At 35.6% G+C, this 15,714-nt stretch overlaps 2 protein-coding genes across 2 annotated transcripts in view; one reads left to right on the forward strand and one right to left on the reverse strand.

The window, feature by feature from the left end:
* LOC132145086 (potassium channel subfamily K member 9-like) overlaps positions 1 to 13,722 on the reverse strand; it is a 45,215-nt gene extending 31,493 nt beyond the window's left edge. Inside the window, exon 1 of the mRNA XM_059555805.1 lies at positions 12,681 to 13,722. Within this exon, the coding sequence (XP_059411788.1) occupies positions 12,681 to 13,242 (562 nt within the window). The 5' untranslated portion in view covers positions 13,243 to 13,722. The remainder of the gene's footprint in view (positions 1 to 12,680) is intronic.
* stpg1 (sperm-tail PG-rich repeat containing 1) overlaps positions 1 to 15,714 on the forward strand; it is a 382,184-nt gene that overhangs the window by 70,379 nt on the left and 296,091 nt on the right. The window lies entirely within an intron of this gene.

The following is a 15,714-nucleotide window of genomic DNA, read 5'->3' on the forward strand; positions in this document are numbered from 1 at the left end:
ACATTATTATTGTTTGTAAAATAACTCATTAACGGTAATTAGCTTGACAGCAAGTGCACTAGCTTAAGAAAAAGTTAGAGCCGCTCCATCGGGTGACCATATAGTCACCATAGGAAAATCTAGTAGGTAATTGCTTCTGGTCAAATAATTTTAACAGATTTCTTAATTATGGAAAATGTAATGACACTTCAACATGCAGACTGTAACTTTAATATGAACTTCACCATAGTATCTGTGCAAGCCATTTGATTTGTCATTCGTAACTCATGTCAGCACGAGTTGAACTCGAACAACATCCAGTAGTCCAGTAACACATTTATAAACAAAATGACCTTCAAACTAAAAATTGTACATGGTCAAAAAAAAAAAAAAAAAAAAAAGTCTGTATCACTTAACCTTACATTTGGAAAACTAACAGTCACTTTAGAAGATGACATCACCATGATTAAGCAATATTATTGCAGCTTCAACCGCAAAGCTCTCAGAAATATTTAAACATTGCATTACTCCTATTAAATACAGAGCTATTAAATCCACCTCCGAATAAGGAAAAAAGTTGCTCGTGCAACTTGTTGGTGTTCTTACGGTATCTGCAGAAGCAAATAAACCTAAAGCTATCAATGCATTAGTTCCCCATGTCTAAACATGACATTTAACATCCTGTAACATTAAACTTCTAATCTCTGCACACAAGCTCCTGTATCTCCCAAACCCCCATTAGTTTTATTTCTACCAACCTTACCCTTGTCTAGACACCTCAATTAATTCTCAATCACTTCATTATTTATTTACTACCTCAACATCGCCAAGTTTGTGAGATAGTGTCTTCTTATTGGGTTGGAATACTAAAGCACCTTCATTTACCATTGAATCAAATATTTTTCATCTAGTTATATACAAGTACATGGTATATAACTTATATACAAGTATATGGTATATAATGAGACTTTGGGAAGATTTTAATGATTGTTGCCAAACAACCAACCCAACCAGCCCTTCAGTAATTGTAGAGATGGTATTGGGAAATAAAAAGGTCTGTGGCTTTACCATTGAAGAAAACTAAATTGGATCACATGTGACTTGAAAACCAATCACTTTACAGCCTCGGTGTAAAGTCTTTAATATTTGTGCTTTAATATTTAGTTATGTAATGCAGTGACGTTCATAGATTTCTAAATGTAGCTTAAGTGCCCAAATACTTTTTGGGGCAACAGTGAAAGCCGTCAAACTTTGCGCCTCTAAAGCGCCATGCTGTGAAGAAACAGATTTGTTTAATTCATTTCACACGAAGCTGCCCTTTCCCCCAGATGTCTTTCAGAATTAAGTCGGTGACCACATTGAGCACTCAGCCCCTCATTTCTTGTAAGTGAATGTAGAAATTATGTATATATTTCATATTTTCCGCCATTCATCACTTGAAATAAATTGCAGCCTTTAATTTAAGTGGCCCGTAATTATATCCACGATTTAATTCATTCTCAGCTTGTACCGATTCAACTCCAAAATTGATTATGCTCATCAATGTACAGTAAATTAATTCCAAGCCTTCTTTTTTATCAAATGTGGTGTTTTATCACAAAAACAGCTCATTATAATAATCTTTTTAATCCTGCCAAGTGATGTGACAGGGCACGTGTCCTTCTGAATGCATCTGAAGTCATTTGCATCGATCGGAGATGCAGCGAACAAATCGTTATGAAATGACGACAGATATGCTTTAAACGGATGGAAGACATTCTGCATTCTTGTTTGTGTCGCCCATGCAGAGCGTAAGGTAAAGACAGAAGAAGATAATGTGTAATTATCTAAATGAATCTCAACACCGCCTCTAAAATCTTCCTCCCACTTAGCAGATTGAGTCCAACTGCACAAACACACAAATATGCAGACACACAATACACACACTGCTAATGAGCTTTAAACACCTTCTTTTCCCACCTGTGAGAGAATGAGCATGCCAGAAGTGAAGAGTAGTAGAAATGTGCGTACATAAATGCTTCTGTTTGTATGCATTTACATAACTATATAATTATCCCAAGAAGTAAATTAAATAAGATGAAATCTACTTTTGGAGACATTATGGGGATAAATATTAAGAAATAAAACAAGTTAATATATTCTGTATGTTATTGTATTTTGCATACTTAAATGTACTACAAGGAATACCATGGTATTTGAATGTGATATCAATATGGTACCTTGGAATTGTCCAAAAACATAACTTGTTAACATGGTACAGTGTTTATAAAATATTGTACAACCATATTAAATGTCTAAAAACATGTTGTTGCCATGGTAAATGCTTAAAGACATGGCATGACTATATGGCAAATACCCCAAAATGCCTATTGTATACATCCAAAAATCACTATATTACCATGGTACCATGTTCCAGGAAACATGACAGGATTACTGTACACTTACAAAAAAGTACCATGACACTACCAAGGTATTTTTGGTGCTTTTTTGTAAATATATTCCCATGGGATGGGGCATGTAATACTAAAAAATGCGGACATGGGTAATGCCCCAAATATTTGTTACTATGGTAAATCTCCCCCAAAACTTGTCATGGCAAGTCCCATCATATTTTTCCAAAAAAAAAAAGAATGTGATGAACATCAAGAAAACATGGTTGTAATACATATTCAAAAGACCATAACATATTGTATTAAATGGATAGTTCATCCAAAAATAACATTTCTGTCATTATTTACTCACCCTCTAGTTGTTCCAAACCTGTATGAATGTATTTCTTCTGTTATATTTTTTTCTTTCTTTCTTCTAATGTAAGTTCTTTCTTCAAAATAATATATCTGAACAATGTTGGTAACCAATAAGTTTACGGTAGCCGTTGACTTACATAGGATGGAAAAAAAATTGCTATGCACATCAATGGATACCGTCAACTGTTATCTTCTTCAAAATATCTTTTTTTTGTGTTTAACAGAAGAAAAAAACAACAACTCAAAAAGGTTTGGAACAAGAAGAGGCTGAGAAAATAAAGACAGAAATTTCATTTTTGGGTGAACTATCCCTTTAACAAAAAATATTATTTTCCCTCAGTCACAAGTATAAAATCATAGCGTCACACAGAGGTTTGTGTGTATGTGTGAGTGTGTGTTGACATCTTACGGCATCTCGTTCTTATGCAATAAAGACGAGAGTGAAAGAAATGGAGAAATATTAAAACCAAAGTCAAGGGCCATTGAGAGCTGTCAGTCAAACTGCGGTTTGTGTTTACGCTGAGATTTCCAGTGAGAGATGATATGCTTTCACTATAACGCGCACACAGCTCTTTCTCTCACTCTCTGCAGATTTAAGCATCTCCTCCATGCTCACCTCTATGAATAAGATAATACCAGTTATCACAGACCTGAGCCGATTTTGCTCAGACACACATATAATCCACATATCACTGCATTTCACAGTTTTTTCCCTCGTGAACATGCATGCATGTGTTAGAGAGAGGACAAACAGACGTATAGCAGAGTTACATGCTGCCCTGCTCCTAAGAGAATCTTCAAACAATGTTATAATCCAGCACTGACCAGAACTAAATGTTTTATTCATGGCAATGTGTGTCCCAGCATGCAATGCAACATTCCTTCATGGATGAATTGATCTGCTAATGCTTTCGGAGGAATGACTACAATAATCACACCTGAAACTGGGTTAAATACTCAATTTAATAAATGCTAAATATACTTTATTACTATAAATGAACGCATTAAATAATTTCTTGGTTTGAAAAATTAATTGCACTTTTGTGCAAAAAAATAATTTTTAATTTAAATTAACTTATTTAATATTTAGACTAATTGAAGTTAATTAAAATCAAAATATTTCAATTAAAGTAAAAAAAAGTGAAGTGACATACAGCCAAGTATGGTGACCCATACTCGTAATTTGTGCTCTGCATTTAACCCATCCGAAGTGCACACACACAGAGCAGTGAACACACACACACACTGTGAGCACACACCCGGAGCAGTGGGCAGCCATTTATGCTGCGGCGCCCGGGGAGCAGTTGAGGGTTCAATGCCTTGCTCAAGGGCACCTAAGTCATGGTATTGAAGGTGGAGAGAGAACTGTAAATGCACTCCCCCCACCCACAATTCCTGCCGGCCCGGGATTCGAACCCACAACCTTTCGATTGGGAGTCCGACTCTCTAACCATTAGGCCACGATATATATATATATATTTTCTTAAAACATTTTGATCAAAAAATATATTGAATTTGAAATAAATATTGATTTACATTTATTTATAATATACATAGATTTGAATTAACTTTTATTTTAATTATTTTGAAAAATAAAATGCACTTTCAGTGGAAGTGTTTTGAGCATTTGTCTTTAAAAATATAATTGAAATGTTACATTTATTTACTTTTTTTTCAACAGCCAATATTTAAACAAGCAAATTCTGCTGAATCAGTTCTCCCAAAGGTTCAGTTGTTAACACTGTAAGGTTGATATGAAGTATATCTGTGGCATATTTTCACTATTTTCACATCTAAATCAACTTATATTTCTGCAATTATGTCGTATTCATTCATTAGCTTGACCCGTCAGAGTAGCACCTGTCCGGAGCGCTGTGTGAAAACAACAGCGCTCAGCCTATATCTCTGACCTGTTAAAACCCCCATCAATAAAAATGTACTACAATATAAAAAACCCTTTTAAGAGTGCCATCCATTTCCCCTCGACGAAAGCGTTGTAACCCACATGTTTAGTCAGCAAAGAGCGACCTCAACGGCAAGCCGACTGAACTTAATTGAAAAACAGATCACTCATAAAAATGGCAAAGTGCCATGCAGCTACTGTTACACAATGGAGAAGGTATTGTGGAGAAAGAAAGCAGCATAACACTGTTTGAAATTCATCTAGAAAACTAACTGAGCTGGATTCTCATCTCCGCAGTTCTCCGTGAACGGGAAGATGATCTGAGTCACTGGATGAAAAAAAGACACAAGGTCAAATCATCCCCTGTGCTCAGAGCAGTGCTACAAGTGATGCATAGAGAGAGAGAGAGAGAGAGAGAGAGAGAGAGAGAGAGAGAGAGAGAAAGAAAGAAAGAAAGAAAGAAAGAAAGAAAGAAAGAAAAAAAAGAAAGAAAGAAAGAAAGAAAGAAAGAAAGAAAGAAAGAAAGAAAGATGGTATTGCTATAATATCACACACCCAAATCCACATGAAACATAAAAAGCATGTAACACACACACACACACACAAAACATGTTTAAACCATGGCATTCATATGGAAAACAACAAAACAGTACAAAATATACCATGGCACTACTATGTACTGTGATGGTATAACTGAAAGAAATATATAAACTAATTTTAGAACCCTGGCATAAGTACCATAGTATTACCACAGCCGTATCATGACACTGCCACAGTACTATAATATGCCATCATGCCTAAAGAAAGAGAGAAAGTAATGATTAAATAAATAAATAGTATTACCATGTTACATGCAAAATAAAATGAATAGCATTACCATGTTATATTCCTAAATAAATGCATAGTATTACCATGGTACATTTCCACATACAAGGTACTGACAGACAGACAGACAGACAGACAGACAGACAGACAGACAGACAGACAGACAGACAGACAGACAGATAGATAGATAGATAGATAGATAGATAGATAGATAGATAGATAGATAGATAGATAGATAGATAGATAGATAGATAGATAGATAGATAGTCTATATGAGAAATAGATACACAGAGCATTTTGGAAATTAGTGGAAAATTGATTTGGCTTTATTGGATAAGCAATCAAGTGTGACTGTGGGCTTGTAGAGCTGGAGCTAAAAATAGCAGCAGAGAGAAGGAGTGAGCGGTCTAATGCTTCCACAGTAACACGCTGATGAAAGCCACTGCTGTTGATCCAAGACGCTGCCGCTCGCTAAAAACTTTACATTTTGTGCAATCAAGCGTGTGTGCTTTATGGAATTAGAACGCTCATGACGGGAATGTTAATTGCTACATTTTCCACACGCTCTAGAGATCTAGAAGTCTAGAATGAATGACATCAGCTGTTCTGCTGATCACACACGGAACATTCTTGTGTTTTTGTACAGCCAGTTCTTGAACAGTTTGGGAACGTGAAACGTATCGTTTCTGTGCCACTGATGTCACCAAAAGGAATCATGACCTGTTCTCAAACAGGTTTCTCAAACACTGATCCTGCTCCAAGCTCATGATAGTACCAGGATAGACACAATCAGGAGCGTAAGATTGATCTGAAAAGTGTAGGAGGACATATTGTACCTCTTATCATCAGAAATATCAATTAGGTGATGTATTGTTTGCCCTAACTAAGGAGGTAAGTGGACACAAGAGAGGATAAGAAATCAACTTTATAATTGTCTCTTAGACTCAGCTTTCAGGGCAATTTTCATACCTGTGTTATGGGATATTTTTTACACACACACACACAGAGAGAGAGAGAGAGAGAGAGAGAGTAGAGAGCATGTGACTCATTTATTCATATTTATTTCTAATACTTCAACTAACTCAATTAAATTAAATTGTCCATCTGAACATTTATAACAGTTACTTATAAAATCAAATAAGTTGCAAGTAATGCAAAATGTAATTTTTATTATAAAAATAGAATATGAAATATTAAATGTTAAAAAGTTAATACAAATAAGTAAAATAAGTAAATCATTTTAAATCAATGTAAACTGTTAAAAGGTAAATATAAATAATTAAAAGAAAACAAACAATTGAATTAACAAACAAACAAATAGGAATAGAGCATTAGTTTTTTTTTTTTTTTTTTTTTTTTTGCCAGAGCCCTGGTTAATTTCTGACCTTGTTTCAGTTTACTGTGCTGCTGCCACTGGTTGGGCTGGAAATGTGCCTGTCTGCATTTTGCCGTCACACTGCTGCCAACAAAGCAAAATAACTCATAATTGTTTTGACATTTCAGAAAATATTTGCTTGTAGTTCAAACAGCTTTAATTTCTTTAAATTCAGATTGCAAACAAGCAGAAGCCCCGAAGTCGACTCTTTCCAGCTCTCCAAACTGACCTGGAGCAGTGTATCGTGGGTAAAGCATGATGGCCAGCGGAGCAGCACGCGCTGCATGGACAAACTCAGACGCACTCAGCCTCTGTGGAAAGGTGGAAACATTCCCAGCAATTAATCACGGCAAGTGGAACCAGCTCCCCGCGCAATCTGCTCGACGCCGAGTTAGCGCCGCACACATGATCAAGACACACAGTGTCTCCACGGAAACCAAGGCTCCAGGCTACTCTGACATTTCCACCCCCCACATGCATACACACACTCCCGCACATCCACGGCCTCCTCTACACATCAAAACTAATACATCTGTTAATTATTAAAAACATACTGTCCCTCGAACTGTGCTCAGAGAGCTTAGGAAATGCAAAGGATCATAGATAGATGTATAGACAAACAGACAGTTAAAAATCAACAAGTGTGTGAACTGTTGCTTATGAATATAGTTTTCCTAACACTATAAAAGCACATATCACATATTAACATTAATATGAAAGTTTAATACTTCAGGTAAATTAACTAACTTAAATAAACTGTCATTATGAACAATTATATCCATTACTTATGAAATAAAATGTTTCCTATGCTATATTATAAATATTAGTATAAATGTCTTATACATCTCTTAAATCAAAACACTAACAGTTTGAACAATTATAATATTATAAAATTATATTATTTATCATAAAATCAAACAAATAGCTGTGAATAATGCACAAGGATTGGGGTGAAGCTTATAAAAGAATTTTAGGAAATATTTCAAATGTTAAAAGGTATAAAAACATAAAAATAAATATCAAATAAATAAATATAAAAAATATTATGTTAAAAAGTAAATAAAATAAAATATATTTAATGTATGTCTAATGTTAAAAGTAAATAAATATAAAATAATATATTATGAAACACGTCATATTTTAAAATGTGAATTAAATATAAAAATAAATAACACATTTATTATGAAATACACAATGTTAAAATGTAAATAAATATACAAATATATAGATATACAAAATATAATTGTGAAATACATCACAGGTTAAAAAGTAAATGACGTTGGATTTAGTTTTGTGTTTGTTTCAAAAATAATTTAATTTGAATATCAACTGCATTCCTAAAAAAAAAAAAAACTTTTAATTATTAATATAATGAAATTAATATTACATTAAAGATTTAAATACAGCCCCTTCTTGTCTCACAGGTTGAGTGTCTGCTCGAATGTTCTATCAGAATGGAAAGAGATGAATTGTGTTCATGCCGAAACTTTACATTGCTAATGTACGTGTTTACGAGCCAAGCTGAGCCACCTGGTCACTTGAGGATCGAGCCAGTTCCATTTCCAAATCCAAACTCAAGAGATCAATTCAAATACAGACCACAATTCTCCATTTCTGTGCAGATACATTCAGCAGTGATGGACTGAATGTGCCAGCTCAATTAAATTCATTGTCCTGAACTGAATAAAATTATACAGCATCTATCTAAGCCCGGTGACCCTGACTTCTTACCTGCCAAATTACTGATTGTTTAGGATTTAAAAAGCAATTCAGCCAGAATTATTCTCAAATAAAGCACTTTGCTAAATAAACCACAATTAAATACTTGTTATAGAGGTCAAAAAAGAGAAACATCTGATAAATCAGGAAGAATTAGCTTTAAATGTGCATCATTTATAATTTAATATATGCTAATGTTTCTTTACACTTCCAAATAGAATTTAGAAGATGGTTTACTTAAAGTTTCAGGAATCAGTAAAGTTAACATAAAAATGCATTTTTTAGCCCATTTTACTTCCATAATCAGAAATATTGTGTAAAACATGTTATTTTGAAAAAAATTTATTTATTTATTTTTATCAGGAACTGATTGGATGAAATCAGAAAAGTGTGTTTATTACACTCAGAAAAAAAAACGAGAAAAAAAAAAACGGAACAGTAGCTGTCACTGGGGTGGTAACTTTTCAAAAGGTACATTTTTGTACCTTATTTACCATTAAAGGGTGCATATAAGTACCTCAAATGTACACATTTGTATCTTTTGAAAAGAGAGAAGAGAGAAGTCTGATTGTCCACATAAAAAAAATAAAAATAAAATAAAATAATAATAATAATAATAATATCAATCTCAGTTAAACCAAATAAACCTATCAGGCTATAAAAGCAATTCCTATCTTAATGAATCTAGTAAATTGTTTTACCAGTTTATTGTATATGGAATTAAAAAAAAAAGTTTATTATTCAGATTTATTTCAATGACAAAACCAAAATTCATCTTAAATATATAACAGGTGGTATGGAATATTAAGTTTGCACTTCAAACTAAACTACTAATAACCTCATCATCAGATCAAGGATGCTTTGAGTGACACTGCAGTAGTGCAAACACACACACACACACACACACACACACATGCAGTGCACTGCAGTATTGTCGCTGTCCTGCTGAGGTGTGGCTTCACACACACACTATTTTCTCCTTCTCAACAATGCGATGATACACACAGATGAGATAATGAGGATGTCTAGAGCCAGTCATTCTGGTGCTTTTGCACCACCATCCAAAAAAAGATTTTGTTAAAATCACAAGAAAGAAAGAAAGAATATATTAAGCACTGTTTTAAAATCATCCAATACTAGTAAAACGATGCTACTTTGAAATAAATCAAAGTATGAATGATTATCATACCCTTTACATTTTAAAATGAAATAAAGAAAAGTGTACCACATTATAGCATGCTTTTTGAATATAAAGCATTGCTCTGCCCAAAAAAGTATGGTATCATCACTATAGTATATGGCCAAACAGCACTGAATTACAATGGTAAAGCAGGAAAGAAAGCTGTATGAAGTCACATGAGCACATCAGTGATGTATTTGTAAAAAACTGAATCAAAACCAATAGCTATATTCAAATGGTTGGCAAATGATCTACAAATGACCAGCAATTCAAGCACAAAGCAACAGACAGTTTATTCAGTCCACAACGCTGTGTGCTCACCTGCATGTGCGTGTGTGTTTCTCGTGATCATATTGTATACAAATGCACACAGCAGAACACACATTGTGCATTAGTGTCCTTTTACAGAACGGGATGCTTATTCATTATACACAAGAGCTGCTGTTCACACACCACTAAAACATCGTCAACACACTAAGTACCAACACTCAAGCAGGCACAGAACATTTACATCATACGATTAAAAAAACTGAACTCATACTTTTTAAAGATGGAAATCTATTAGTTTCATTTTTATTAACTTTCATCTACAATTTCACAGTAAACACAGGGTTATTTTTTATCATTTCACTTTTGACTAGAAGTCATTTTGTCATGTAAAAATGAATATAAAAATAAAATATCAAATGTTAAAAAGTAAATAAAAATAATAAAACGAATGTAAAATAAATACACGCATACATAAATCAATACAGACTGTTATAAATGTTGAAAGGTAAATAAAAGAAAATAAGTATAACACTAATAAAGCAAAAATAAAGGAATTCACTATGAGGTTCATTTTGCTGGCATTTCTGACCTGGTTTATTATTTTTGTCATGTCTTTGGGTGCTGTACTAATTTTATCATGAAAAATTTACTATTTATTAAGAAATATCCTTTTTTTCTTCATTTTTCAATTAAATTATTATTATTGCTTTAATTGGTAACTAATTTAGTGTCCTCAATATTACTTCCCAGCTACAGTATGTTAATCCCTCAAACCAAAAAATGCCTGATGACATCATCCTCCTGGAAATGGGAAGTGACATCATTATGGAAAACTGACGAATTTGAGGAATTCTGTGATGTTTTATGCTCTTCACTGATTTCTCACTTCATCCTGTTTGATAAAAGGACAGAAAATGTTATCATTTCAAAAAAGGCGAATAAAACAAGTAATTAAAACCATCTTCATTTATGCCCTGCTTTCTTTCCATTACATAAATCGTCAGATTAAAATTTACATAGTTGACCAGAGCACATATATCAGTTTGGTTTACACCTTTCTTTGAACAGAAAAGAGTTTGAAAGATGCTGCATAACAGGAATGAAGCAGCTGTACAATTAGTGTGTATTCAAAATGAAGAATGTTAGCCATTCAAAAGCGAGGCCTATAAAAAACCAGCACTGATTATAAAAGCAACATGTTCAACCTGTGAAAGGAAACCAACACCTGAGCATTTGCAGCAGAGAGAGAGAGAGAGAGAGAGAGAGAGAGAGAGAGAGAGAGAGAGAGAGACTATTTGCTGCTGAAGAGTTGCATTTCTATAGATTTGCATTTCTTGAAGGAAATGTAATTCTTCCAAAGCAGCACAGAAATGGTGCTGAAGTTTTGTCTTGTTTCAGTTCTAAAGTGAAATGCTACTTTGCTGTTGTCATGACACTTAGCATCATCTTTGCAGCGGCTATAGATGTTTCAACAGATGCGATAAAGAAAAGACCAATGAATATGCAAATACATCTAGATTTAGATGGCCTGAATCTACAATTCAAAATCTGAATGGAGTCTGAACACTGAGCATTAACTGCACAAGTTTACTGCTTAAGACAAAGGCTTTAGAAACTAAAATCAGAATGTCTGAGGAATATCAATACAGGGCTGCAATAATAATGTGCACGATCAGCGAGGGGCGACCTAGCTGTAGCTGCAGCCGGCACCTGTTGCATCAGGATTGATTTTACAGCGCTTCTACTGATCCATTAATGACACTGAATGATGATGCATTGAGAAATGAACTCAATCAGTGATACAATACTGCAACACGCAAAACTGTGGCCTTCATCTGACCTCAGCGCGTGTGTTTGTTACTGAGCCTCTCCAGCACGTCTCATGTCCTCATATGAACTGTCACGACGCCTATCATAAAGACGCATTATGAATGTTTTATGTGGTGCGGTGCTCGTTCACGCTGACTCTTGTTTAAGGGAGCTGTTCTTTCAGCACCACGGCACAAGGCTGAACTACAAACTTCACTACAGTCCACAATATTACATATCCTCCCTGTGAGTATAGATAATAATGCCATATTGACATATGTTTTATATCTTATTAAAGATCAATAAACAAATTAGTATTCACATATCTCTTTAAAAAGAATATTATGCAATGCTTCAGCAGCTCGTGCACATTAAAATCGCAATATGCAAACACATTAACAAAATCAAAAAGACATTAAAGTACAGATTTCAAGCTTTTTTATATATATAAAATGTCAACTGCAGTCTTATCAAACAGCCCAGGTTATGCATTACATAAAGTGACGATTTCAACACTTGGGTTAGAAATGTGTTTCAATGCAAATAATCGCCTTGGAACTTGCTTTACTAGTTATTTATGTAGTTTTTGCAATTACTGAAATTACGCAACAAATGACACACCTGTGGTGTGATAATAACAGTGATTTTCTGTGCATCCAGAGTCCTGCACTAATAACGTCCCTTCATCTCACCAGACAGACCCCAGTCTGGACTTTTCCTCCCGCTGAAATGATTAACCAGGTACCCCACGCGACGTCCATCATTACACCATGCAAAGTGCAAAACAAGCTCTCTAAAAGAACACACATTTATATCCAAACTAGACTCTTTTCGCCACCTTGCGTGAAAGACAGCGGAGAAGCCGAAACTCACCTATAGTGGTTATGACAGTGATGGCAAAGTAAAAGGACCCTGCAAATTTCCACTGGACCCCTGCTCTGTGCGGCTCGGCCTCCATGATGATGGTCTCCAGCTTTTTATAGTCATCCTCACTGATGTTGTACTTGCCCTGAAGGCGCTTCTCCTCAGCCTCCAGCTGCTCCTTATCCCGCATCTCGAAGTCCGACTCGAGCGCGTCAAACACCGCGGCCCCGACCAGCAGGTAGGTGAACGTGCAGACGATCAGGGACAGCGTCCGCACGTTCTGCCTCTTCATGGCCACCAGGAATCGCCGGCTGAGGGGTTCATGTCCCCTCTTATCCCCCGGGAAGGCGCAGCAGCAGTCTGGAAAGGGCGGATATGGGCAGTGCTGCTGTTGCTGCTGCTGCGTCTTCGGACACCGGTTGCGGTTGTAACAGGTCCCTTGATCGTGGTCCTGGCTGGTGGAGAGACACAGCAGACTGCTGGAGCGCCGAGACCACAAGCCCTGCAGCCGCGAAACTCTGCGCAAAACCTGCCCGAACCACAGCAAAGTCCTTCCGGCGCGCAGTGCCATCAACTAGCGCGCTCCCCGCGTGATCTCCAAAGAGCTTCCGAACTGGAGAAGGCGCCAGAAGCTACTGGGATTCATGCTCGAGTTTCAATTACGCACCTGTTAAATTTCCTTTTCGTTGCGGTTAAACAAACTCATCGTCGTGGCCATCAGATATCCAAACTGCCCAGAACATCTTACAGAAAAAGTTTCCCCGACCTGTTTATCTGAGGATCATCTTCAGCTGTTCTCACTCCGCCGGTGCGTGAGTAATGCCGGTGGTACCGGAGGAGGACCCGTGAACACGCAGCAGCATCATTTGATGAGCGGCGGAGACGCGCAGCGCACGACTGATGCTCCAAACGTGATCCAATCCAGGAGAAACTCACTTATTCCCGCGGCTTTGCCGAAACGCTGAGGTTGATGATCCTATGAACAACAGGTCCGAGCGCGAACGTCCCCATCTGTTTCGCCGGTAAGGCGTGGATGGACGGATGGATGGGCTCGACTCTACTCCGGTAAAGCCGCACTGTCACGGTATGCCACCGCAAGCGTCCGCTGGCAGACTTCGGTGTATGCCAGCCTGAGAAAAAAAAAAAAAACGCGCGCGCGCGCATCATCAAAACGCACACACAAATGGAGACACTCCACACTAAAGACACACGTTGAGCGTGCGCGCGTGTGCGTTACGATCTCAGCTTGAAATCATTTATGCAATTTGCACCTTCTCAAAAGGTGATAGGGAAAAAAGGTATTCAGGTAAACCTGGCTATTTTTAACTATATCATGTAGAGCAGCTGCTCATTAAGGCCGGACTAATCTATTATTTTATGTGCATCAAAAAAAAAAAAAAATTAAATCCAAGAGCTATGTAAATCTCAGAAATCCCTAACCATGATAATGGACAGTGAAAACCATCGGCGATAGCAAAAAATGACTTTTATTTTATATATATGTATATATATATATATATATATATATATATATATATATATATATATATATATATATATATATATATATATATATATATATATAACTTCTTTTAATACTTCTTTATATATATTATACATACAGTACAGACCAAAAGATTGGAAACATTACTATTTTTAATGTTTTTGAAAGAAGTTTCTTCTGCTCATCAAGCCTGCATTTATTTGATCAAATTGATAAATATATAACGTGGCATTTCGAGAAACATTATCCAGCATAATACATTCTGATAGAAATGTAGCAAAAATTCGATATATATATATATATATATATATATATATATATATAGAGAGAGAGAGAGAGAGAGAGAGAGAGAGAGCATAACGATGACATGAATACTGCAATAAAAATTAAATAAGACTCGCTTTGATACTATTTCTTTGTGAAACTTTGTGCGTGCGCGCGTGTTTACAGTATGTTACGCATGAGAAAAGCAGCCATATCGGTAAAAGCAGCCAATAGTGCCAAGCAGCCATATGGGTACATATTAGTTCACCACAGGAGCCAGTAAAATGTGATCATTTTTATCAGGTAACATTTCTAACACGATTAGAGAGGGGAAAATAAACTTAACACACATTAAACACTACGTTTGGGGGATGTTGTTACACTGTATGGGGTATGGAGAACTCAATGAAACCTGTCATTGAACAGCCTATTATAGGCTTTAAAGCTAAATTTAAACAGAAAAAAATATTCTGAAACACAATTTCTATAAGGTAATCAAATCAACAAACATTGCCGTTAATAAATTGTGAAAAATTGCATGTGACAACTTGCCCCTAGACATACATATACAGTACAGTTTAACTTTTAGGCTACATTTTATCTTCATAATATAGTAACTCTTGTCTGAATGTATACTGCTTCGGTCTCCTCCATACAAAACAGGACCTTTGTCTGAATAAAATGATCAGATAAACTGATGTAGACATCTGGACATTAAAAACGATGTGTTAATCAAAAATTGTGTGAAATGGACTGTTGTGCAAGTATAAAAAATGCAAGTGGACCTTTTAAAAAAAGTTTAGTTTTTCAGAGCATCCATCTGTGATGATCCTGTGACTAAAATAACTATAGTGTGCCGGACACCAAAAGAGTATTTTGGTAGGTAAATGTAGGTCCTGTCCCAATATTTCTGCAGTCTCCTGGTTATAAGCGGAGGTTATGATGATGTATATATATATATATATAGACAATTTAGATAATACTTCTGTAATATTTAAACTCACTCTCAACATATAAAGATATTTAATATCTAAACAAAGACAGAAAGAATCAAAAGTGTCTGTAATGCACAAGTACACACACTGTTGTAAATGTCTAGCTTTGGCCTTTAAAAGAATAATAGTTCATCAAAAGAAAGCATTTGTGATCATTTACTCACCACCATGTTGTTCCAAATCTGACTTTCATTTTACTGTAGAACACAAAGATTGTTTAGCAAAATGTTATAACCATATTACTATCAAGCAAGCCTGTTTTGTGAAACAGGCCAAAATT

The sequence above is a fragment of the Carassius carassius genome, chromosome 8, assembly GCF_963082965.1.
Source record: "Carassius carassius chromosome 8, fCarCar2.1, whole genome shotgun sequence".
NCBI lineage: Eukaryota > Metazoa > Chordata > Actinopteri > Cypriniformes > Cyprinidae > Carassius > Carassius carassius.